At 37.4% G+C, this 24,052-nt stretch overlaps 3 protein-coding genes across 4 annotated transcripts; all 3 read right to left on the bottom strand.

The window, feature by feature from the left end:
* Window positions 1-1,254: 1,254 nt before the first annotated feature.
* On the bottom strand, window positions 1,255-4,212 carry fth1a (ferritin, heavy polypeptide 1a). The gene is made up of 5 exons (XM_032510045.1): window positions 3,932-4,212; window positions 3,178-3,283; window positions 2,817-2,963; window positions 2,397-2,522; window positions 1,255-1,738 (listed from the first exon to the last, which is right to left on the bottom strand). The coding sequence occupies exons 2-5, from the start codon at window positions 3,277-3,279 to the stop codon at window positions 1,580-1,582; spliced, it is 534 nt and encodes a 177-aa protein (XP_032365936.1). The 5' UTR covers window positions 3,280-3,283; window positions 3,932-4,212; the 3' UTR covers window positions 1,255-1,579.
* A 5,017-nt stretch (window positions 4,213-9,229) lies between these two features.
* On the bottom strand, window positions 9,230-12,480 carry rplp2b (ribosomal protein, large P2 b). Of its 2 annotated transcripts, none has more exons than XM_032510090.1 (5): window positions 12,362-12,480; window positions 11,086-11,209; window positions 10,933-10,981; window positions 10,518-10,610; window positions 9,230-9,347 (listed from the first exon to the last, which is right to left on the bottom strand). In XM_032510090.1, the coding sequence occupies exons 2-5, from the start codon at window positions 11,206-11,208 to the stop codon at window positions 9,268-9,270; spliced, it is 345 nt and encodes a 114-aa protein (XP_032365981.1). In that variant the 5' UTR covers window position 11,209; window positions 12,362-12,480; the 3' UTR covers window positions 9,230-9,267. The 2 variants fall into 2 exon arrangements, with proteins under 2 accessions (XP_032365981.1, XP_032365989.1); XM_032510098.1 differs by having other exon boundaries at window positions 9,230-9,344.
* A 6,782-nt stretch (window positions 12,481-19,262) lies between these two features.
* On the bottom strand, window positions 19,263-23,457 carry lin7c (lin-7 homolog C (C. elegans)). The gene is made up of 5 exons (XM_032509995.1): window positions 23,211-23,457; window positions 22,380-22,498; window positions 22,134-22,205; window positions 21,769-21,978; window positions 19,263-20,596 (listed from the first exon to the last, which is right to left on the bottom strand). Exons 1-5 carry the CDS (start codon window positions 23,245-23,247, stop codon window positions 20,429-20,431), a joined length of 606 nt encoding a protein of 201 aa, XP_032365886.1. The 5' UTR covers window positions 23,248-23,457; the 3' UTR covers window positions 19,263-20,428.
* Between the last annotated feature and the right edge of the window lie 595 nt (window positions 23,458-24,052).

Raw genomic sequence — 24,052 nt, 5'->3', positions numbered from 1 at the left:
CACATACATGTAAATTCCTTTAAATGTTAAGGGGAAGATTAAAACAGAAACTGGATCTGTGAATTCTCATAGTCATAATTGAATTCATATCTTTCTACTCAGTCAGAATCTTTTTAACCTTGAGTCCCAGTGTCTGTCACAATCATGTATGTGATGTTTCAGGCATATTGGCAGACATCCATTTAAAATGTAGCCAATGGCACATAAAGAAACTTTTTTCCATGTCCACTAAAGTTTTCTCAGCATGTACTCAGTAACGTGTGTGGTCCAGGTAGCTTTGCATAAAAAGTGGTTGTCATTTGCAAGGCAACTTTTTATACTTTAAGTAAATTTCCAAGCCTGTACTTTGTTACTTTTACTTGAGTAAAGAAGTTAAATCAGTACTTCTACTATAGTAGTTAAGAGTGCAGAACAGTGAAGTTGACCAAAGATTCAAAATCAGATATTTTCTTGGCATGCAGTCAAACTAGTGAAAATAAATTTTTCTCCTTTACTAAATTTGATTAATTATGAATTATTTAAAATCTTTCCTCTAAACCACTAGGAGTGACTCTAGTACCAACAGTCTGTATCCCTGTAAGTAAACACACCTGATTACTAATGATCTTGTGATGGTGACGCAGGCCTACCCACAAACATTTCATTTATACTTCCTGTAAAATGTTGTGTTGGAAATCCCCTGATTAAATTAGCCCTAGAGATGATCCAAACAAACTAACTTTTAAAACTAGTTTTTGGAACCAGACTTTTGAAATACTGGGCACAAAAGAGACAAGTGACAATTTACTAATGCCATGAATTAGTTTCACGTCAAGCTACATTTATTTTTGGTGTATATTTTCTAGGGACCACAGGCTTTGAGGAAAAACTGTAATTATGTTCTTCACAGTCATATAAACATTGTGATTATTTTCTCGATTACCAGTCTCTGGACTCTCATTCGACTACCAAAATGTTGGCTGTCCAGTTTAAATACAATACCAATAGCCAAAGCTTTAACATGTAATTTGAAAAGATAAAAAGCAGACACTGCAATAGGAGTTTAACTTTGCTGACTTGAGTAAAATCCTACTTACAAAAGGTGTCAGCTGTGACTGCCTAGTTCTGTTTTCTCTGGTAATGGAAGTGAAATAGATAATACCTACTACCCATGTGCCACTGAGGGAGTTGTGGTTTTTCCAGATACAGAGCTCGACAAACTATTCAAATGGTCTTTGGTTAACATTAGGACAGAAAAAATAAAATAGAGACAAATCAGAATCCAGAGGGTTCGTTTTATTTAGTTTGATTAACAGCCACTGGCATAAAACAGCAAATACATAGTAATGACTTAAGCATCGCTGACAGCAAATAGAGAAGTGGAATATAGAAACGTGGGCTTTGAAGGTAAAAGCGCACAGCTCTGGGAACTGGGGATGGGTGAAGTAACTAAAGTGAGGGATCAGCAATAGCAACATGATATGATGTTTAAACGACAAGCAGGTGCAGATGTCTTCATATGTGGAAAACATGTGAAAGCAAGATACCAATATACATATTCATATATGGAAAGCTATTGCAGAAAGTGATGCGGAAGGATTTAGCTGCTTTCTTTGCCCAGGGTGTGTTTGTCAAACAGGTACTCTGCCATGCCGTTCTGAGGAGCTCCCATGCGGCGCAGGTTGGTCACCCAGTCTCCCAGTTCTTTGATGGACTTCACCTGCTCATCCAGATAGTGTGTCTCGATGAAATCACACAACTAAAAGAAAGAGTTTAATTGAATTAGAGAGCTGAAACACAATCGCTGAATATCACAAAGAATGCCCAATAAGGCATGGTCTTTGTTTTAAATTTACCTGGTAAAATATTTTGAAATTAAAATAAGCAAAGGTCACATACAAATTTGAATTGACACTTGTGATTATTCTTTTCTGATAGTATGATCAGTGTAATTTTGAAACCGTTGAGTTATAGCTATGTCAAATCCAGCGGATTTCAAAACATGTACTGTATATTGATTTAAAAAAGTAAAGTCAGCAAACTGTACATTTGCTTTAAAACAACTCTGATTTACTTTGTAAATCCCATACAGGCCACATCAAAGGCTGACAGGCGTTTTTGCACCTTGCAAAAAATAGTAAAGGAAAGCAGCAAAATTTGCAGCTGTTTTCATCTATCTCAGTTTCTTGAGTGCAGAGGGTCCAACCAATGTGTATGTCTTCAGTGCTTGAAACTGAGTATTTCTTTTTTTAATTATATGACAGGCCAATACTGCGGAATAGATATGCAAGAGCTAACTGAATGGATAGCTGGATCTGCCAATTTCTTCATTAAAATACTTCAAGCCATTTTAATTTTGGAATTTTTTCTGATTGGTGGTCTCTCAAATGTTACAGTGCTTTGCAACCGTCACTCACATGTGGGTCATTGTGGTCAGAGCAGAGCTTGTGCAGGTCCAACAGTGACTGGTTCACACTCTTCTCAAGCTGCAGGGCACATTCAAGAGCTTCAACTCCACTGGCCCACTCATCCCTCTCTGGCTTCTGAAATACAAAGCAGGTCAGGAAATCAGTGAGACACTTATTAATGAGAGTTAGGAGGCCAACGACCCAACCCAGACAGTTGGAGGGGGGCGGGGGGGTTTGCAGTTTAACAGGTCGTGTTTGTGTGTCAGTAAAAGATAAGCAATGCAGCACACTCACACCCTCTCTTTGTGGCCCCACCTAAACACGCTACACAATAGTCCAGAACTGAAAATATCATACCCATTGCTTTAGTTAAACGCATATTAAACCAATTTATTCAAAAAAAACATTTGATCAAACTGAAGGTCATACCTTGACATCTTGTAAGAAGATCCTTCCACCCCTCTGGTTCTGCAGTTTCATCAGCTTCTCAGCATGTTCGCGTTCCTCGTGTGACTGACCGCGGAAAAACTTGGCAAAGTTGTGCAATGCCTGGTCATCCCGGTCAAAGTAGTATGCCTGCGGGGAGGAAAGAAGGAAATTTTGGTGTTGAGATAAAAGCTCAATCACGTCTCAACTATTTATTGCATAACGACTACTCTGACCGTGGCTTTGAAATGGAATTACTTCTCTAAAATAACAGGTACAAACAGTTCCCCTTATGCCGTTCCACCCTGGGTGTTCCCATTCTTCATTGTTCACACTTTTCTCTAACTATTTATTGGATTCTCACCATAGACAGGTAGACGTAGGAAGCATACAGCTCCAGGTTGATCTGCCTGTTGATTGCTGCCTCGCAGTCCTGGTGGAAGTTCTGTCTCACCTGGGAACTCATGGTTCTGAAACACAGCAGCGACCAAAAAATAAAAAAAAATAAAAAATAAAACAACAAAAAAACCACACACACCTTACTAGACAAACTGTATAGAAAAAAAATTATACAACTCAAATTTGTCAAATCTGAGGCAGAATCTTGTCACTGAAGTAAAAGCTAAGAATTGACAGAAAAATCAAATTAAAATTACAGTTAGTTTTGGTTTTACCAGCTTTAATATGTTACAGTTGTAACAAAAATCACATGTAAATACGAATTCAGGATAGCTCTGTATCACGACCATGGCAAGCCGTTTTAACATGTAACCGAGCCACACTAATTACATGTTAGATATCCAAATGCCCATAATGTAATTAATACCCAGTCTAGCTATTACATGTCAAAACGACTTGCCATGCACCACTGTTTAAATATACAGTTCCTTGAACAAATCCAGTGTAAAATATTACACAAAGGGTTGCGAGTCAACTGCGCCAAGGCCACAGCGGCGGGCGGCACGAGATAAACAACCGCAGCAGTTACGTTATCGTTACTAAGGTTACTCTACTCTGCTGAACATAGGCCAATATTAACAATAGTCGTCGGTGTAGGTTCCAGAGTGACAAACAAATAGAAGTACGAGTGTACTTAAAACGTAGAGATGAACTCTTACCGAATCTTAGTGGCAGGTCTTCTTGTGGAGACGTCGAAAAGCTGTCCGAGTGGTTTGTTAGCAAAACAGTTAACGTTAGCTAGCTAGCTAGATAAACGTGTTCAGGATAACTTGGCTAGCTGATGTTTTAAGGTAATTCAAATTTGATCAGATTGTTGTCGATGGTGGTCTGAGTTATCAAAGCGGTTTGTAGGTCTTTGAAGACAGTTGAAAGGTTGCCGTTCAAGCACTGTTGAAGCAGGTAACCTTCACTGTCCGCTAACAAGAAATGACTGCGAGTTTCGGCCTGTACCTCGGCTAATAAACAGAATGTGACGTCACTACGAGGAAGAGGAAGGGGTATGTACATAGACCGTTAATATTAATAAATATACAGTCTATGGGTATGACCATAGACCGTTAATATTAATAAATATACAGTCTATGGGTATGACCATAGACCGTTAATATTAATAAATATACAGTTTATGGGTATGACCAAAAAAGAAGAAAAAAAACTCGGAGACTTTGAGATTTTAGTCGTGCATGCGTCACTTTGCGACAAGTAGCAGACAAGATGCCAACAACAGACTTCTGTAATGTCAAAACAGTTAAAATGGACCTACTTAACCAAGTTCGTTCACTGCAGGCTACAAGATAGCAATCAAACACAACAAAGGTTGCCAGCTGAATGGCGTTTTGAGCTAATGGTATCAATCAAACAGATAACTAAGACGTTTTTGAAATGACTGCTAGCTTAGCTACAAGATAGCAATCAAACACAACAAAGGTTGCCAGTTGAATGGCGTTTTGAGTTAACGTTAGCAATCAAACAGATAGATAGCTAAAAGGTTTTTGAAATGATTTCCATCTTCTGTTATTGCTCGTAATGAGAAAAGTTGATTATTTCATGGATTTCAGTATGACATCTTCTGCCGTAAACCGTTAAATCTGAGCATGCGCGACTCAAATCGGCACTCTACTTACATCGGGTACTTACAAGGCTTAAGGCCTGCAAAAAAGAAGAAAAAAGGCACGCAGGACAAAAAAAATGTTTGTGTATTTTTTGATTATATTGGTTCTTTATGTGTATATGTTGTGATGTTTGTTTTTGCTCTTGAACATTGTCTGTTATCTGGCTTTTGTTGTAATCTTTGATGAATACAGTTTATTTTGAAAAAAAGACATGGAAGCAGCAAAAAAAGAAAAGAAAAAAAGACATGAAGGCAGCCTCTTATTATGGGATATATAATATCCTCTACGAAGCGTTTAGGTGTTCGCAATTGATGGAGAGTATATTTACTAGAGTAAATTGTTGTACTTAAGTAATTTATTATGCTACTTTAAATATCTTCTTCAAAAATAAATATCTACTTCACACAGCATACATCTATCAATTGAAGCTCAAAATAATCTTCATTTTCATTTGGATAATAGAGTTATTTATAAAGCAGTTCAAGTTTTGCCACTTTACTCTGTTTAATATCATTGTTAATCAAGATATTTGACTGTTAGACAACAACTAGATATTTGAAGGCATCACATTGGGCTTTAGGAAATTCTAATGGACATCTTTCACTACTTCAGTGGTGGAAAGAACATTTGTATGTATGTACACATTTATGCATTATTATTTATTGTCATTCTGCATACTAAGTACTTTTACTTTTGATACTTTAAGTGCTTATACTTTTCTACTTAAACTTGTAACAGAGTATTGCTACTTTAAAAGATACTTTTAAAAGATCTGTGTATTTCTTTTACCACTAGCCTATATTCCTCCTGAAAGACAGTGTATTTGACTCCTGACAGCTAAAGTTACTTGTTATTTTGCTTATTAAGATTCTTAATTCAAAACCTCTGACTGTTGAATGGCATGTAATACATTATAGATTTAACTATCCAACACCAACAGTATACACAACGGTTAAAGTAGGCCCAGATTGACCAGGTACAACATTACCTTGAAATGCAGCTTACACTCTAATGTATCAATACAAATAATCCAATAATATAAGACTCTGAAATAAGCCTTTCAACACAATGACTACTTTTACTGTTAATACTTTAAGTACATTTGATGGTGATAAATAAATAAAACTAAATTTATTATAAATAAAAAACTTAAAAGAAAATGGTATTTTTCACATTGTGGTATTTCTATTTGTTTTTTTGTATGTCCTACATGTACTACCCATCACTATTTAGAAAAATAGAACCTGATGAAACCCGATAAATAAGAAGGACATCATCAACAAAATTTAGGAACACAATACAGCTATGTAGCACAGAATCCTACCAGAGAGAGTATTGCAGTTCCCCTATGCCATGATCGTGAATGGATAAACTAAAGTTTACAGTATATCAGAGCAGAGAACTAACCATATTTACAGCATACAACATCCTCTATCCCCAGACCTTCAACATAAAAAAGTCCTAGAGCTACCATCTACTCTAGTTTTTATTTACTTTATTTTTATTTTGTTACAGTTTTTATGCTCCTCATATTGGAAAACAAACTCCCAGAAAACTGCAGGTCTCAGAAAGTTATTTTAAATCAAAGCTGAAGGACTTTCTTTTTTATGTTACATTTCTTTAAATAATTGTTCATTTCTTCTTCTGCACTGTAACTTTTATTCTCATATTTCATTTCTTTTTTATATTGTTGCATGTTTTTAGCTGCTCTTTAATGTTTTATGTAAAGCACTTTTATTGCCTTGTTGCTGACATGTGCTATACAAACAAAGCTGTCTTGCCTTCCTGACTCATAGCATGATTCAGCACATTAGAAAACTTGTGAAAAGTTGGGGATTGGGTAACAGTCTTATAGTCACACACCAGGACATGACTAAGTGGTATATTGAGAAATGCAGTATCTTTTGCCATGTTAAAAGTTCATAGAACAGTAAAAAGGTGTTTGTTGTTGCTTTTTCTATCTTTGACCAGACTAGATTACAACTGGGCAAAGTGGGAAACTGTCTCTGGGTTGTTCTATTCTTTCCTACATAACAAGTCACGTTATAGGTACACCAGATCACATGAAGTACCTTCATCTGTGACTGTCTGGGTCAAAGAGCATCTTATCAAGTGTTTGTGTGTGTTGTTACTGCAGTTTTCGTTTGTATGACTACACTCACCTAAAGGATTATTAGGAACAGCTGTTCAATTTCTCATTAATGCAATTATTTAATTAACCAATCACACGGCAGTTGCTTCAATGCATTTAGGGGTGTGGTCCTGGTCAAGACAATCTCCTGAACTCCAAACTGAATGTCAGAATGGGAAAGAAAGGTGATTTAAGCAATTTTGAGCGTGGCATGGTTGTTGGTGCCGGACGGGCCGGTCTGAGTATTTCACAATCTGCTCAGTTACTGGGATTTTCACGCACAACCATTTCCAGGGTTTACAAAGAATTGTGTGAAAAGGGAAAAACATCCAGTATGCGGCAGTCCTGTGGGCGAAAATGCCTTGTTGATGCTAGAGGTCAGAGGAGAATGGGCCGACTGATTCAAGCTGATAGAAGATCAGCTTTGACTGAAATAACCACTTGTTACAACCAAGGAATGCAGCAAAGCATTTGTGAAGCCACAACACGCACAACCTTGAGGCGGATGGGCTACAACAACAGAAGACCCGACCGGGTACCACTCATCTCCAGTACAAATAGGAAAAAGAGGCTACAATTTGCAAGAGCTCACCAAAATTGGACAGTTGAAGACTGGAAAAATGTTGTCTGGTCTGATGAGTCTCGATTTCTGTTGAGACATTCAGATGGTAAGGATTTAGCGTAAAGAGAATGAGAACATGGATCCATCATGCCTTGTTACCACTGCACAGGCTGGTGGTGGTGGTGTAATGGTGTGGGGGATGTTTTCTTGATACACTTTAGGGCCCTTAGGGCCAATTGGGCATCGCTTAAATGCCACAGCCTACCTGAGCATTGTTTCTGACCATGTCCATTCCTTTATGGCCACCATGTACCCATCCTCTGAAGTCTACTTCCAGCAGGATAATGCACCATGTCACAAAGCTCGAATCATTTCAAATTGGTTTCTTGAACATGACAATGAGTTCACTGTACTAAAATGGCCCCCACAGTCACCAGATCTCAACCCAATAGAGCATCTTTGGGATGTGGTGGAACGGGAGCTTTGTGCCCTGGATGTGCATCCCACAAATCTCCATCAAATGCAAGATGATACCCTATCAATATGGGCCAACATTTCTAAAGAACGCTTTCAGCACCTTGTTGAATCAAGGGCACGTAGAATTAAGGCAGTTCTGAAGGGGAAAGGGGGTCAAACACAGTATTAGTATGGTGTTCCTAATAATCCTATAGTTGAGTGTATAAGGTGTGCGTTTGTGTGTATGAATGTGATTTCAGTGAGTGTATGTGTAATTATCTTTCTTTTCTTCTTTACCTGTCTATGGTAATTATGTGTCTCTAACTTTCTGACCTTGGCAGGATGGGAAAACCTGAGGCAGATCTGTCTCATCTGTTACTGTATGTCTCAGACAGGCCGTTTTCGAATTTGCATTCTTTAATAGCAGTGCGTACTGATTTGGCAAAAAATGTTACATGTAGTACGCAAAATGCAAATAAAAGCAAAATCTGCTGTATGCCAAAAACACCCAGCGTTCATACTGATTCTGAGACAATCCCCAGTAGGTACTGCACACGGCTAGCCTGGATGCCAGACGGATTTAGCCCCGCCCAACATATTTAAAGTCGGTTAGTTTATATTCTGACTGCAGTCTTCTGCAATATGTAGTAGGTAATTTCAAACTGTTTCAACATTTTTTTAATCTAGTTGATGGTCTGGTGTTGTTACAGTAATTCACACTTGTTATTCAGATTACTCACCCGTTTACCAGTTTTGATGCTGTACAGGATATAAATACAGGATATCCATGATGTTGACCCTTAAACCATATGGACTGAAAGCATTTAGTGACATGGTATGACCAAATTAAAACTTACTATGTGTGAACGTTTGTCTTTGCTGTTCAATTTCACTGACTGCTGATGATCGTGGTGCAAAATACAACACAGCCATCTGTCAATCCCTGGGACCTGTCACAGTAAGCATGAGTCGGCTAGCTGCATTAGTTGTGTTCTACAGCACAATTACCACTGGTAATATTGAATGTGCATAATCCATCAAAATCACTTTTGACTTCTACACATTTAAAACATTTGTGATATAAGTGGATGCTTTTTAATGGTTTTCATCACTTGTTTTTCTACCCTAGTAAATTCAAGTAACATGTGATTTACTAGGTCATTCTGTAGTGAAAAAAAAAATTCAAATACTTAAGTTTTTTTTTTATAAATTTTATTCAAATGTTGAAAAAGTTTAGTCGAACAGGCCGAATCCCATGTCGTCATCGGACTCCTCAGACTCCTCTTTCTTCTCTTCCTTCTTCTCCTCAGCTGCAAAAACAAAACACTTATTATTCCCTGCTATAGTTACCATAACATCTATGGAACAGCTAAACTCATAAGATCACTGTTAATTTATGCAATCATTGACATTCCTGTTAACTACGGTACTACGTACTTTTCCTTACAAATATGCAAATTGACAAGTTTCTCCAAAATGACCCTGCTTAAAACACTAGCATTAATGAAAACCATGTCATTAAGAATACACATGATTACATTACCTACACGTACCGTTAATGGACCGTTAATCTGTAAAGGCCACCTTGATCCATGGCCTTTACAGATTAACACTCACGGTTCGGAATGCATGTGAACCGCGCATCAATTGCAAAGTTGAAACAGTAATAACTAATAGTGTGTGTTAAATGCATTTTTACTGTTGTTGTTACTCAAAGAAAGCTGATAAATCTCTATGAAGGGTTGTGGTGAAAAGATACAGGCAAAAAAATGTTCACTTCATGTGAGCGGCGCTTTAACAAGCGGTATCTAACACGGATTTTGGTTCCACTTAAATGTCCGTGCTGCTCTCTGATGTTCCAAAACAGACGTTACAGGAAACCGAAGCATCACTGCATGTCACGCTAGATAACACTAACATTACACTTGAAATTGGGTAACGCTAGCCTACCGTTAGCTAGTAGCTGGATTAAACACTGTTAAAATAGTGACATCTTAACGGTGTAAAGTGTCTGTATTTCACCGTGGAGGATTCCAACACCGGGACGTACAACCACCTGCTGCTAAAATACACAAACTAGCACTGGTCAATGTTGTCAACCTCGTGGTACATTCAACGTTATAGTCCAATACGTTTTTCTCATATTTTGTTGTTTAATGCAATTTACTGGGGAAAGAAGTAATTATTGTTGAAAGTTAATGTTATTAAATCTTTTACAAGTCATTCAAATTCCCCCCTTTCTTGTATTGATCTGATCTGTGAGTTCGACGACCCGTTACATCCCTACCTGCATGACATGTACCAACCAGGTACATTCTGTCAGGCCAAAATTATGTAATTTGTCAAATTTAATTCCATGAAAAACTAATGAGGACTGACTAACTGATTTGGCGGCATGTAATCACATTAAGATACAAGGTGAAAGCAAAGGCACGGTGTGCCAAGTGATGCTGACAAACAAGGTGCTAAGCTGCAAAGCTCACCTGCAGGGGCAGCAGCTCCACCTGAGCTAGGGGCTGCAGAGCTGGCAACGGCTACAGCACCACCAGCTGGTACGCTGGCCAGTTTACCGTAACCTGAGGAGACACGAGTTGGCAGACATTAAGCACAAGTGATAACATTGACATGCAGCAGCCTGAAACGAGATAGAGGTCAGACATGGTCTGTTCCTAGATATAATCTGGTAATTTAGTAAGTAATACTCAGACATAGTTTAAATAGTCCTTTTCTGGTATCAAAATGGGAACAAGTTTCATCGATTTTATTGTTTGGACTAATCGAAATATGAACACCAATTGCCTCTGTCTGCTATACATCCTTTTGTTACAAAAAAAACAACTGTTCTGATTTCCATCTAAAATAAAAAAGTCTTCACTAAACACAGCAACAAACACTCACCTGTGGTGATCACCTCCTCCACATTCTTGCCCGTGAGCTCAGTAATGACCTGTTGAGAGAAATCACGTGTGCATATCACCAAGGCAATGCTAGCCGTCGGTAGAAGAACTGCTGCCACAACATCAGAAACCCAAAGCGCAGACTGCTCTGTACCTTCTCCAGGCGTGTGTTATCGGCCTCAATGCCAACACTTTCCAGGATCTTCTTGATGTCATTGGCCTGAGGGTTGCCATTTCCACCTAGGGCAGCGAGCAGGTAAGCAGCTACGTAACGCATCCTGCAAAAATAACCAGGAAGGTTTTACAATTGTGAGTAGGTGTGTTAATCACAGACCAGAAACTCAAATACAAGACATGTACACATTTAGCCACCTTTCAACATCTTTTTAGAAATTTTCTAAATAAAAAGAAACCTCACCACATTGTCTTCTTAAATTAAAAGATTTAATATGAACATTAAAACCATAAATGTACTCTGCCTGTACTTTAAGCACTTAGTGATGCAAAATAAAAATATTTTCCCCTAAAGGGATTAAGTAAACATTATTTACTGTATGAAAGTTGTTAGAGAAAGTTATTAATTGAAGGCACCCATTAGCAAAAATAGAGAGCGGCATACATTTCTAATCTGATTTTCTTTTTTCTTAAATTCAGAAATTATCTTAACAGACTCACATGTCATAAAACTGATCAAAGTTTTTTTTAAATTTTAGTCTGGTATCAGCAAAAACAAAACATTTCCCTCTCATTTCTAGACGGCTCACATCGGATTTTAAAATACATTTGAGATTAATCGGTCACATAAATAATCTTACTTTGTTCGTAACGTTACAAAGAAAATAGTTCTCACTGGCTGTTTCTCTTAATACTTTATTTAATTGCGTCCTAATAATCCTATTTAGTTAACTGAAACATAGCTGACTTGCATTTGTGCAAATGCATCGCATAAATTGACAAGATTTTAATGCGTGTTTTAATCGAATTAGCATGGCAGGATGAGCGGTTTAGGGTGGTTGTCTGACAGTAAGCAGGGTAGAGTAGCTAATAACTTAGCCGGATGGCTAGGCACCAAATCTCTACATCTATTGTGTCTTTGAGTCAGCGACGAGAAGTCCATTATAAAGAAGTATTCAGAAAAAGCCCCTGTGCTGAAAATAGGTGAATTTACTTTACACAAATGGTTTAACATGTGACAATAGTAAATAAAACTAGTTTTACACCCATGTGGTGGCGTGTTCTTCAGTCCCGGTAACATTAGCTGGCTAACTTAGCCACTGACGTTGCAGGGCAGAAAAATAATTCATATAACAAGAAACCCGCACTTTAAGGATTTTCAGCTACTGGGGTTGGAAGTTTACTTATTTATTTGGGTTTCACGTGTATTTTCCTGGTGATTAATACATTTTACAATTTCAGAAAAAGACACTCACTTGAGCTAGACGGCGAACGCGTGTTCACTTCGAGGTTAGCACGGACAGAAAGGAAGTTACGTCACGGAACGAAAGCGGAAGAAACCTCGCTTCTTCTTCGTGTTCAATAAAAGACAGAAAAAAGGTAAATCGCTGCCTGCTGTTACGGAGTGTCATGTAAACTTTACAGAGCTGCTGGTTTCTCCATTTCAACCTGCAAGTGTAACTGTGAATGTTAACGATTTTACACAGCGAACAATTCAATTTCATTATAGAGCCTGCTGATATTTTATTCTGGAGTCATAACCGTAAGTTTATTGTAAACCCCTACTAAACTGTTTCATGCATAATATCTGAAAAAAGAAAGCAGAAAAGAAAACCACCAGTCTGTTGACGCTATGCCAAAATCAAAAAGCAGTGAAATGCAAGAGTTATTTATTTGTATGTGGCATTTTAACCATAATCTTCCAAGATAGATAGTTGGAAACCTCATTTTTGTACTTAAAATGTTGACCTCTTCAGTTTATTTGTACAGTCACTTTATTCAGGTCTATTTATTCAAAAGTATTCTGTCATATTCTGTATTTTTTTTTTATAGCTATGCAGCAATGTTAAAAGTGTATTCTATGATTTGTATTTGTACTTGATACAATAAAGAAAATTAGTTTTGAAAAAAATGCAATGTCATCACTCCTCAAATAAACCAATAAAATAGGTACATTAAACTTTAAATTACTTTAGCCAGCATTCAGATTTTCCATCTTCAGATATCTTCATGTTGTATCTCTCCAAGATTGTGTCTCCGTCATTTGGGTCTTTACAGATTTGACTGCAGCAAAATCTGTGTAGAAAGGATGTTCTCTCAGACATACCTGTAATATTCACATTAGAGAATACACTGGATCGGTTCTCTGTATTTTTCTTTTAGTTGATTATCTACTTTGTGGCACAATTGGAGCTTTTGTGATGTGGAAAGCCGTTTTAATTCGCCATTAACCTTTCAGCACTGCCAGCTGTTTCTTAAAAACAAATGTCATTATTTATAAACATGAATCCATAGGCATAATTTACAGAGGGTTGTGGGGGGTTTACAACCCCCCAATAATCAAAACTAGCCAGTGCAACCTCCCCCAAATATCCAATTATAATTTCCTTGACATAATTAAAGAAATGTAAATCATAAATTGATGCAGAAAAAAAATCAACAGAATGCAGGAAATTAATAATATATTAATTAATATTCTCAAAATGTCAAATTTCAAAAGTAGAGATCTCAAACCCTCCAATGTTGAACCCAAAGTTACACCCTTGCATAAATCCATTTCTTCTCCCTTGTCTGCTCCTACTGTTGATTGGGTTATGATCCTTGTCCTTCATGAGACTGTTAAAGAAAGGTTTTACTTTGGAAGCCAGAGACGTCGAAGTGAACCGTCCTCACGTGACTCTGCGATGGAATGCATCCACGCCATGAGAATCCAGCCGCTGTGCTCTGGGTCTCAAGCTGTAGTGTAAACAACTATCTCTAATGAATATATACCGGGCACTCATTGTGACACTGTAGCCTACTACATTTACCGACTGAGAACGTTGCAGATTCAGAATTTAATCCCAAAATATCACAAGTAAAATGTGGAGTATTCACACAGTTGCCTCATGGGCTCATGGCAGTGCGCTACCCATCCGCTTTGTTATGAGGAAACTGGAACTAATGCAAAACATGCAGTAGGGCATGATAGAAACTTCTTGGTCCATCCCTGTATATGTGAAGGTCTCCACTAACTAATAACTGTAAGGTGTCCTCTAGTGTTATGAAAGGCACCCATAAATAACATTTATTGTTATGACACAATTAAGTTAAGAGAAAAATTTAACCTTTTATTTAAAAAAATACTCTAATTTAAAGTCCAACTGTCACATCCATTAAGATGGTACTGCAATGCTTTCATCCAGTTTCAATTTCCTTCTCTGAAGTGGTTTCCTGCTTTTCATACAATTAGGGCAAGACAGTGAAAGAGGAGCATTAAAGTGGAAGGGAAAACATTTATTTGTGTGGCTGCTGCAGAGAACGTCAAATATGTGTTAGATGTGTCAGAAAATAAACTGTTATTAATAGTTGAGAATTCAAGTTCACTCTGGGTTTATTCCTCCAACAGTGTTTGACAGCAAACATGTTACATTTCCCTCTACATCAAAAAAGAACTCTCACTGTGTGTCGTGCATTCTCTTGATGCTGAATTTCCATAAAACGTCTACCACATACAGTATGTGTTAGGCATGACAATAATTATAAAGAGTGAAGACTTTTATGCAGCATCAGTCTCAGACAAGTCTTGTTTGGAACAAAACCTTAGCTAAATGATAAGAGACGTGCCCATAAACATCTTATTGTTTTGATTATGATGTGTTCTCTCACTACTCTTTTGACTGCCTTTGATGATTGTTCCCAATGTTATTGAGCCCAAAACTAAAATAGATCGTTCATAAAGATGTAAAATACGTTCAAGGAGACCTTTCAAAATGTAAGCACTGTTTATTTAGCCTCTAGTCCGACTATTATTTTGATCTACATCACAACATATTACATTCCACATCAATGTAACACAGTAAATTATGTAACACAAAATAACACCGGTAACACAGGTAATCCTAAACAAGCACAAAACAAACATTTTAAAACATTATCAAAGTTTTCACAAATGTTGCAAGTTTGGTCTTGGTACTAGAATGAAAAGAGAAATCAGTTCAGATCTCAGAAAAGAAGTGCCGATGTAGGACAGTCTGTAAGTTCATACAGTCAAGAGATCTGTCCCTCATCAGTGCTGCCGTTCGGAGAAGCTTCGCTAATATGGCCCTTGTACACAGTCAAAATGGAAGTACCAATTATTCCTGGTATTTGTTTTTAGGAAATCCACTTATAAAAATTTGAGAAAAATATCAAAAGAAAACTATTATAAAAAATACTCTATTGACCATTCCAATATATAGACAAGGAAAATGGGTAGAAAGTTGAAGGGTGCTTCACAAATTTTGCAACTAAGACAATGGTCAGTGACATTCAGTGGAGAGTGTGACTGTGCAAAACAAAGTCTCATTACATTTTTTTTCCTGATTTACTTTTCATGTGCATAAGCATTGAATCTAGCTAGCTAATGTCGGACGAAACACAATTAAGAGACAAATTTTACATTATATTAAGACATTTCCACTTTTATGTACACCGCTACTCTTCTGCCAAACTTTGTGCCTCAAAACAAAAGTATGCTCAAAGTAGCCTATCGCTAACCACTTTCGCATAAGCCTATTCTTCTACATGGATCCTCCTGACAATCATTAGATAGCAAAGCTAATATCACATGGGAAATGCAACTGTAACTACTTGATGGTGATCAATGTGAGAATGTTACAATAACAAACATTGTAAACGTCTCATTAGATTACGTAACTCCAATGTGTCTGAGACATTTGTCCACACCAAGCCTTCAAACAGTAAATTACAATAACATTCTGCAGTAAGACGATAACTATTTTTGCACCACTACAGGATATTCCCAAAGTTGTTTAATGACCTTGCATAGATAATTTGTTTGCATTCAGGTTTTTCAGTACTGTGTGTTTGTTTTATTTTATACTTTGTCCCAAAATTCAGTATTTTTCATAAGGAGTAACTACAGGGAGCACACACACTAAAATACAAATGAGCTATGTGGTCATCATATATCACTTTCATCTTGCAATATTTAAAGCAAAATTAAAGTAACATACAAGTCGATAAAGATACCTTCCACTGACTTGAGTGAAGATAATCCTGCAGGTTTATGTAACATTTGAAAGGAACAGCAGACTTTAAGTAATAATTGACTTTATGTAGAGACTGTAACAAACAAAAGTAAGAAGCCAAAGAGGGATTTGTTTGCTCTAAAGTTTGTAAGCAAACTGCATTTTTAGTTCCAATTATTAAATAAACAATTTTCATTACAGCCAATACTCAAAAAAAAAAAAAAACTATATTACTTTACATTGATAATATTTCTTTTAGGACTTGCTGATGCATGTCAATGCATTTAGTGATGCGCAGCACAAAGGCATATTATGGAAATTTTTTTTTTATTTTATTCTAAAAAGTACCTATGGATCTCAATACTTTTGAATACGCTGTTTACAATTTGCTGGATGAATTGATATCATAGAAAGCTGCCCCTATTGATCATTATTTATGTTACAAGATGGTGGATAACGTAACAAAAACACAAAGTGAAAAAGTAACATCACAAAAGCAGCTACACAGGCAACCAGTGACCTTAATAAAGATGCAATGGTCACACAAACTGTATAGCTATATAATTAGACATTGTCATGTCAGTCATGACTTAGTCTCGCTTTGCCAGACCCTCCTCCAAAGTGCGCAGGCTACTCCACACAGCATCCACGGATGATAGGAAAACGTGCCCTGGTTTATTGGCATTTCTTTAAACCAATTAGAATCACCATGAGCCACACAGAGCAGCTGCAAAACAGTCTCAGATTTGACAGATAGTCTAGCTAGCTGTCTCAATTTCCCATGCAAAGCTCTGAGGTTATGTTAAGTTATCAATGGTCCTCATTAATCCACCAAATTTAAAAACAAAGAAAGTGGAAGGAAACAGAAAATACTGAATTTCCTGCAGCACTGGAGCAATCCTGGAAGTGGAACGTCAAAGATATAGACTAGTCATGACTCAACTGGATATCCATTTAATACTACACTGCATTAAAAGGAATTTGTTTCTGAAGAACGGTTCAACATCAGAGGACAAACAGTGGAGAGGACTGAAGCTGCACTGAAGCTGCCATGTGTTTCTCTTACTTTATCCACCATCTATTTACCTCTACAGTTTATCAGTTAGACAGATCACATCTACCTTCATTGTTACAACCTTCCTGCCTTAATGGTGTGATGTGCTGATCCTAAAACTGGACAATAGTATGGCTTAGTCAGCCAAAGGCTAGTGCACATTATGCTATATACATGTTACTGCATCTACCATGGAAACAAAACACTTTCGTGAAAAAAATCTCTGAAATTATATCTGTGCTGGGGATATATTGTTGTCCCACACTGGCACATTAAACAGTGTCATTTATATTAAAATTCATTCCCCTTGATGGGAAAGCAAGAACATTTTTCAAATACTCTTTTTTGTTTGAATATTTAAATATTTTAAAGAAAACCATGACTTCCAGACTTGTTTAATCGACATGTTGCATGTAGACATAGGGTAGGGTTTGGGCTTCTCAATCAGGAATAAAGCATTAATATTCCAAAAGGAGGAATAGCCATACGATAGCTAAACATGCATTCTGCAAACACTTAAAAACTATAAAAGCCTTGTTTGAAGTGAAATCCTACATAAGTTAACTGGGGTTTATTGACACTGTTTTGACATTAGCCTGCTTAAAAAAACGCATATCACAACAGATGACTGTTTGGCAGTATTCGGTAACAAAATGTTTGTCATTTTCATTCTTATTGTAACATATTGTGCAGTTTGTGTATTACATCCATTACAGAGTACATGGGTGCCATTAACATGTCGGCGTACTCTTGTCTTTGAATGGAGTGCAAGCATCAAAAATAAAATGGTTATTCAAATTTCAAGACATTTTTTTTTACATTTTATCACAGCACCAGTGTCATTTCTTTTGTCTTTAATGCAAAGCCTTTATGTTTCCCTTAGGACAAACTTTTGGTTTGCAAGACATTGTTTAACAAAATGTTAAAAACTGTATAAAAAAATAAGCACAATCCCCTAAACGCTTTGTAAAGTCAGAATATGAAGTAGCCATATACTGTATATTAACCATGATATCAACAGCTGCTATTTCATTCATCAAATCACAATGACAACATATCAAATTAGGCATTATAGTGACCTCAAGAGATGATTAATACCAATGTCTTGTTTTTCCTTATTTTGAATTTTTACTGAATGTTTTCAAACAACGCTTTTTTTTACAGCGAAGATCAAAGACAAATTGTAAGTGACTTCTCAGCTCAAGTACTCTACCTGGCAAAAAGGAAAAACATGACATTTAGTACATTCCTGATTTATGTCAAGACAAATTAATCCGAACCTGAAAAGGTTTCATCTCATGTCGTGCTGACAGCAAGGTCTTTGCTTATGAAGGTTTATTACTTTGATAAAAGTAGAAATGCAAGTCTCTGTGGAGGAAGGAATTTAGTTCAAAAGTTGCTGAGACCCCATTACTTCACTTACAGTACCTGCTGAGTTTTTTATAGTGTGGTATGACATTAAAAAAAAAAAAAAACTTTAAAAAAAAGGTAAGCCTCCCTTATTATCTAACATACAACCATCTCTTTTTAAAAAGGGATACTTCACCGATTTGCATTAAGCTTTGTATCAGTAGAAACCCAGTAGAATTTTTGAATGACCGTGCTTCCCTCCCTCATGTCCCCCTGAGACGAGAAATCTCTGTATTGTAAGTCTGGAAAAAAGCCTCTGATGACGCAAAAACGGTCATTTAGCATCACGGAGGCACTTTTACCCAGAGGCTATGGACTACAGCCAGCTAGTTTTGCGGGTGTTCAACCTAACCATAGGGGTTTGGACTGTCACTAGCCGGTGAGAGTTGAGTGTCAGCCATCTTGAAACTAGGCGTCGCTAACAGGGGTTGTCTTTTCAGCAGAAAACTTACAATTATGTGCATTCAAACTACCGCACACGTGTACCATAGGGATACATAGGTACAGATTGGAAAATATGCAGGAAACTTTTACAGACAGAATACTCAACACACACTACACAAACTTTGCCTGCTACGGAGACCAGCACCTCAGCCTACTTGCAAATGTCCGCTCATTAGACAACAAACTGGACTACATCCAACTTCAACCAAACTCCCAACGTGAGTTCAGAGACTGCTGTGTTTTTGTGAAAGCATGGCTGAACAACAGTTACCGGACTATCCAGCTACCAGGCTGCTCTGTTGCCGGGTAAGACTCGTGGAGGTGGGCTGTGTTTACACGGACAGGTGCAGAAATGGGGTGCTCGTATCCAACTGACTGCTCACCGCTGGTGGAGTTTGTGACTGTTAAACGACCATTCTACATTTCAAGCAAATTACCGGCGGTGTCTGTACTCAGTGTTAACACCAAGCCCTAACGTTACCAATGTGTTAGATGAACTTTACGGAGCCTGTGAATGTGAATCACCACTTGAGCCACAGTGAAACATTTTGTGTACAGTATATGATTGAAATAACAATAAAACACATTTGATTTGACTTGACTGTCTATTATGTCTGTTTTTGGTGGGCGTGGCTTGGAAGTGGACTAGTAGGGAAGCGAAGCAAGTGCATTCTGGGAGTCGTCTTTCAGCCACATGAGCCAAAAATACATTTTCTGGCTTTTCTCTGTCTTTTCAGCAGTGAAATATCCCTTTAACTAATTAAAACTGTCAACTCCTCTAAAGCTTCCCTTCTGCACACAAGCCTGTGGAGTGGTAGCTAAAATAAAACTGCACCTTTAAGTTTGCACAATTAAAAAGGGTTTCACATAGGTCTACCATGTATTTACATCCAATTTGACAATAACAGATGCAAAGCAGTAATTCCTGCAACAAGCATTTAATTAACAGTACTTGACTTTTAAACCATTAAAAAGGAAAATATAATGGTGAAAACAGTACATGAGATAACTGTTTGCCCTGAGGCACTTGGCTGCTGTGATAAAATTGAAAACACTACCTTTCCAGACAAAGGAATTGTGTAGTTGGTCTCAAAAGCACTCAAAGTTGCAGTCAAATTGTCAATTCAAAAATAATGCACACGTGTGAGCAACCACCTACACTGACAATCATGATCATTATAGTGTTTGTCTAGAGTTGTAGCGTCCAGTGTAACAATGGTGAATATTAAAAATGCTACAGAAACGGGTAGAAGCACAATGAACAGTATGTGTGAGAAGAAACTAAAACTAAATTTTTGTGTTTGTGAAGCTTTTTTGGGACAGGAAAATAAGAAAGAGACCAGAACAAATAGCCAGAAGGCTATAGGAGGACATGGGAGCAGAGCACCAAAACTAAAAAAATCCTACTGGGGGTAGTTGTTCTGTTGCCGGCGCTTCGCCGACCTCATTTTCTCAAAACGTGACTCCATTTCCTCTAGGACTTTGGGCGTGTACCTTACAACCAGCTTCACTGTGCCCTGCGCTGCTTTGAGGAGTTCCACAGCTTTCTCGTGGTGCTCACCTTCCACACTCTGAAAAAGACACAGAAATGTCGTGTAAGATTTTATCACAAAGAGGTTTAAGTAGCAAAGTCTATTTTTTTTAGGTTTTAAATCTAAAAAGCCATATTGTGTGGGCACTTGATATTGAACAAGGTATATTGTAACCTATGGAAGAAAAAATAACATTAGTGCTTTATAGGTATTGGAGTGAACATAATTCCAACATAAGGTTTGACTGCCAGTTTCAACTCACCATATATTATATGGTAAGTTAAAACTGGCAAGTTGGTAAGTTAAAAATTGTTATATGGCATATAACAATTTTTAATTTGGAAATTCTAATGAGAGAACAAATAAATAAACAAAATCAATTGGATGACTGTCTTAGGCTGATCCTGGAATTCTAAACTAACTAAACACATCTGTCAAATAAGCCTTAAACTTTGGTGTTTTTTTGGTTTTTTTTTAAACAAAAAAAAAAGTTTACATTCATAGTTTTTTGTAACACGTGTGTATCCTTGAAGCCTAATAAATGTGTTTAGTGCATTTTCCTTCCTCATAAAACATTCTAAGAGCCAATTTTCAGAAGACTTTGACATCTACAATGTTTACATCCATATTTGCGTGCTAGCAGTCCTCTCTGTTGCCTTTGTTTGTGTACTGCCACATTTATTGGCTACAGTTCTTACAACCACCAACTGTTGACCAGTGGAATAGCATTTAATCATCAGCAGGACTCAGGAAGCTACCTACATGCATGGTGGAATGCTCGAGTGTGACTACTGACATATCGAGGATCAACTTTTAAAAACATTGCTCCATAACAATACTGAAATACTCCACAGGGTACCTTTAAGATGTAGTTCTTCTGATAGCTGCTTTGTGCTAACTCAGTGTGCAAGAGTATGTGACTGTTGAAAATCACATCATCATCATCATCATCATCATGTTAAAAACATTCTGTTGCCTGATTGTAATTTATGATATTGGGCTATAAAAATATAATTGACCCGATTTGAAGTGTAGAAGTGAATTTGAAAGGTTTTAAATTGTTCATCTACCCCTATCGCCAAGTGTTTAGTTTTTTCACTTAGTGGATAATAAAGCCAATTTTACAAAAACATCAACTGAAGTATGTGTTCCTAATAAAGCTTCACATTTAACATCCCGGAGTAAGTTTTGATTCTGTGAATTGAACGTACCACCCCATTTACAGAGAGAAGCTGGTCGCCTCTCTTCAGTCCTCCATGTCGGTCAGCAATGCCACCTGGGATGATCCGCGAGATGTATATAGGGGAGTTTTGCTCCTTTCCACCCATTATGTTGAAACCCAGGCCTTCTTCTGTCTTGGGCAGTTCCACGACACGTGGATGGGAGTGTCCCTCACTTGCGGCAAAAGCTGCCACAGTAGCCTTCAAAATAAACAAAGTGGTGATGCAAATACACTGTATTTACTGCACACAACACGCAATGTAAAGTGTTCAACCAAAGCGCCTTTAAGAAACCAATAGTCTAAAATTAAGATTACAAAAATATGTTTTTGTATTGGCAGTGGACTTGGGTCTACCTTTGCTGTGGCGTTGGCCCTGACCTCAGGACTGCTGTTGATGTCCACGGTTTCATACACATGTTCATAAACCTGAAGAGAAATTGTTGGACAATATTTTGTCACATTCCGGCAACAGCTGTCCACATTTTGAAATAATCTAACCAAACCCTGTTTCTAAACACTTATGTCATCAAGGGGGACAGTGAACTAAAGCCATCTCACACAATTAAGTGTTTTAGGAAAACCAAAGACAAAGTGTCTCACTTCTCTGACAGCGTTACAGAATTCACTCTGTAAGACCCTCTGCAGCGCCTGCAGCTTCTGGGGAGGAACTTCTCCTGTCCTCTGGAGTTTATCAAGCAGTTCAACAGCACGGTTTATATCTGTCAAGACACACACACACACACACACAACACACACATATATTCAAATGCCATCGCTAACGTTATGGAAGCAAAATATTAATACTTGTAGCTGATTCTAATTAGCTAGATCATTACCTTACTTTTAACATTTGTGAAGATATTGTTTTACATCTATTTACTTGTGCTTTCCTTTAGCCTAGCTAAGTTAACATTATGTGTAGGGGGCTTGTGTATTAGCAGACCCAACAGAAACTAATGTTAGCATTTTGTTGAAGGAAGACTGAGCTTGACAAATAGTCTGTAATGTAATTAAATGTTTCCTCCTGTTCATCCTCGCTGCTTGTGATGATCAAGATGGTGCAACAAAGTGTCTGAAACCTCAATTCCATAGCTACCTACGTTGAGCTTTTAACAAACAAGATAGCTCAGCTTACCACTGTCTGTTGTCACTAATAGCTACTTAGCTAGCTAGTTAGCTAGCCAAGTAAAACAATGATGCGTTACTTTCGTTATTGCCTAGAATATAACGTTACACGGTTAGTCAAAGCCCTAAAGATGTCTTGCTATCAGCAAAAAATCATTAACGCAACGTTTGTCAACTAAACCGCAAAATATTCTGACAAAAACTCTCAACAGCTCTATTTGGCTAACGCTAGCTAAGCTAGTTTAACATCTCCATTGATCACAACAAATTTCATTAAGCTAACGCTAGCTAGCCAATTAACGTTACCTCTTTCCAACCGCACGGGCTCCCCAAGCGATGCCATTCTTGAAATGGGTGGCTATTTGACGTCAGATGGATATTAAACGCTAGAGATAGAAAACTAAATATGGTAATCCTGGCTAACGTTAGCTACGTGCGCTTAACCGAGACGATAAATCAGATTACCCAAGTTAGCCGGCTATGTGTCATGGTGCGTTCATGTAACCCTCGTAACGTGCATAACCCACCGAAACAGTCATGTTGTTATTCCTGGATACTATTGAGCAAACACTGAAGGCCTCTTCCATAACTAATGTTATTCAGTCTTTTTTTATACATACGTGATTAAATATGTGTACGTAATTAAGTATGTGTGTCATACTTTGTGCAGGCTTATGATACGACTTATAGACGTTATACAATGCGTCCAGTTACTTCTTATAACTGTACTTTTTGTTCTTTTAATGTTGCAGGGACATGTTTACATTTGTTTTGGGATTGCCCTCGTGTCACTATTTTTAAGAATTTTTTGTGTGTTTTTTTGTTTTTTTCCTTGCTGTTTGCTTGTTTGGACATTGCATTCGTCCATATAGTCTGAATATATTGCGCCTAAAAGACAATTGATATTTAATCACAAAAAAAGTAATACAAAAATGTAATACCTTATGCACATATCGAAAGTGTAATACATCACACATATCAATAAGTATCACAAAATCATCCATGACTTATTGTAGAGCAGTGTAGTGGATGGAAGTCATTTCTATTCTTGAGGATCCTTCCTTCTTACACCTCTGGTGCCTTGGTGCATATTTCGTTTCTGGAGTCAATTCCCACTCTAAATGTTGGATACTACAGCGATTCAGGTT

Source organism: Etheostoma spectabile, chromosome 1 (genome assembly GCF_008692095.1).
Source record: "Etheostoma spectabile isolate EspeVRDwgs_2016 chromosome 1, UIUC_Espe_1.0, whole genome shotgun sequence".
NCBI classification, from domain to species: domain Eukaryota; kingdom Metazoa; phylum Chordata; class Actinopteri; order Perciformes; family Percidae; genus Etheostoma; species Etheostoma spectabile.
Note: the sequence above shows the minus strand (reverse complement) of the source record. Positions and strands in the feature narration are given on the sequence as shown.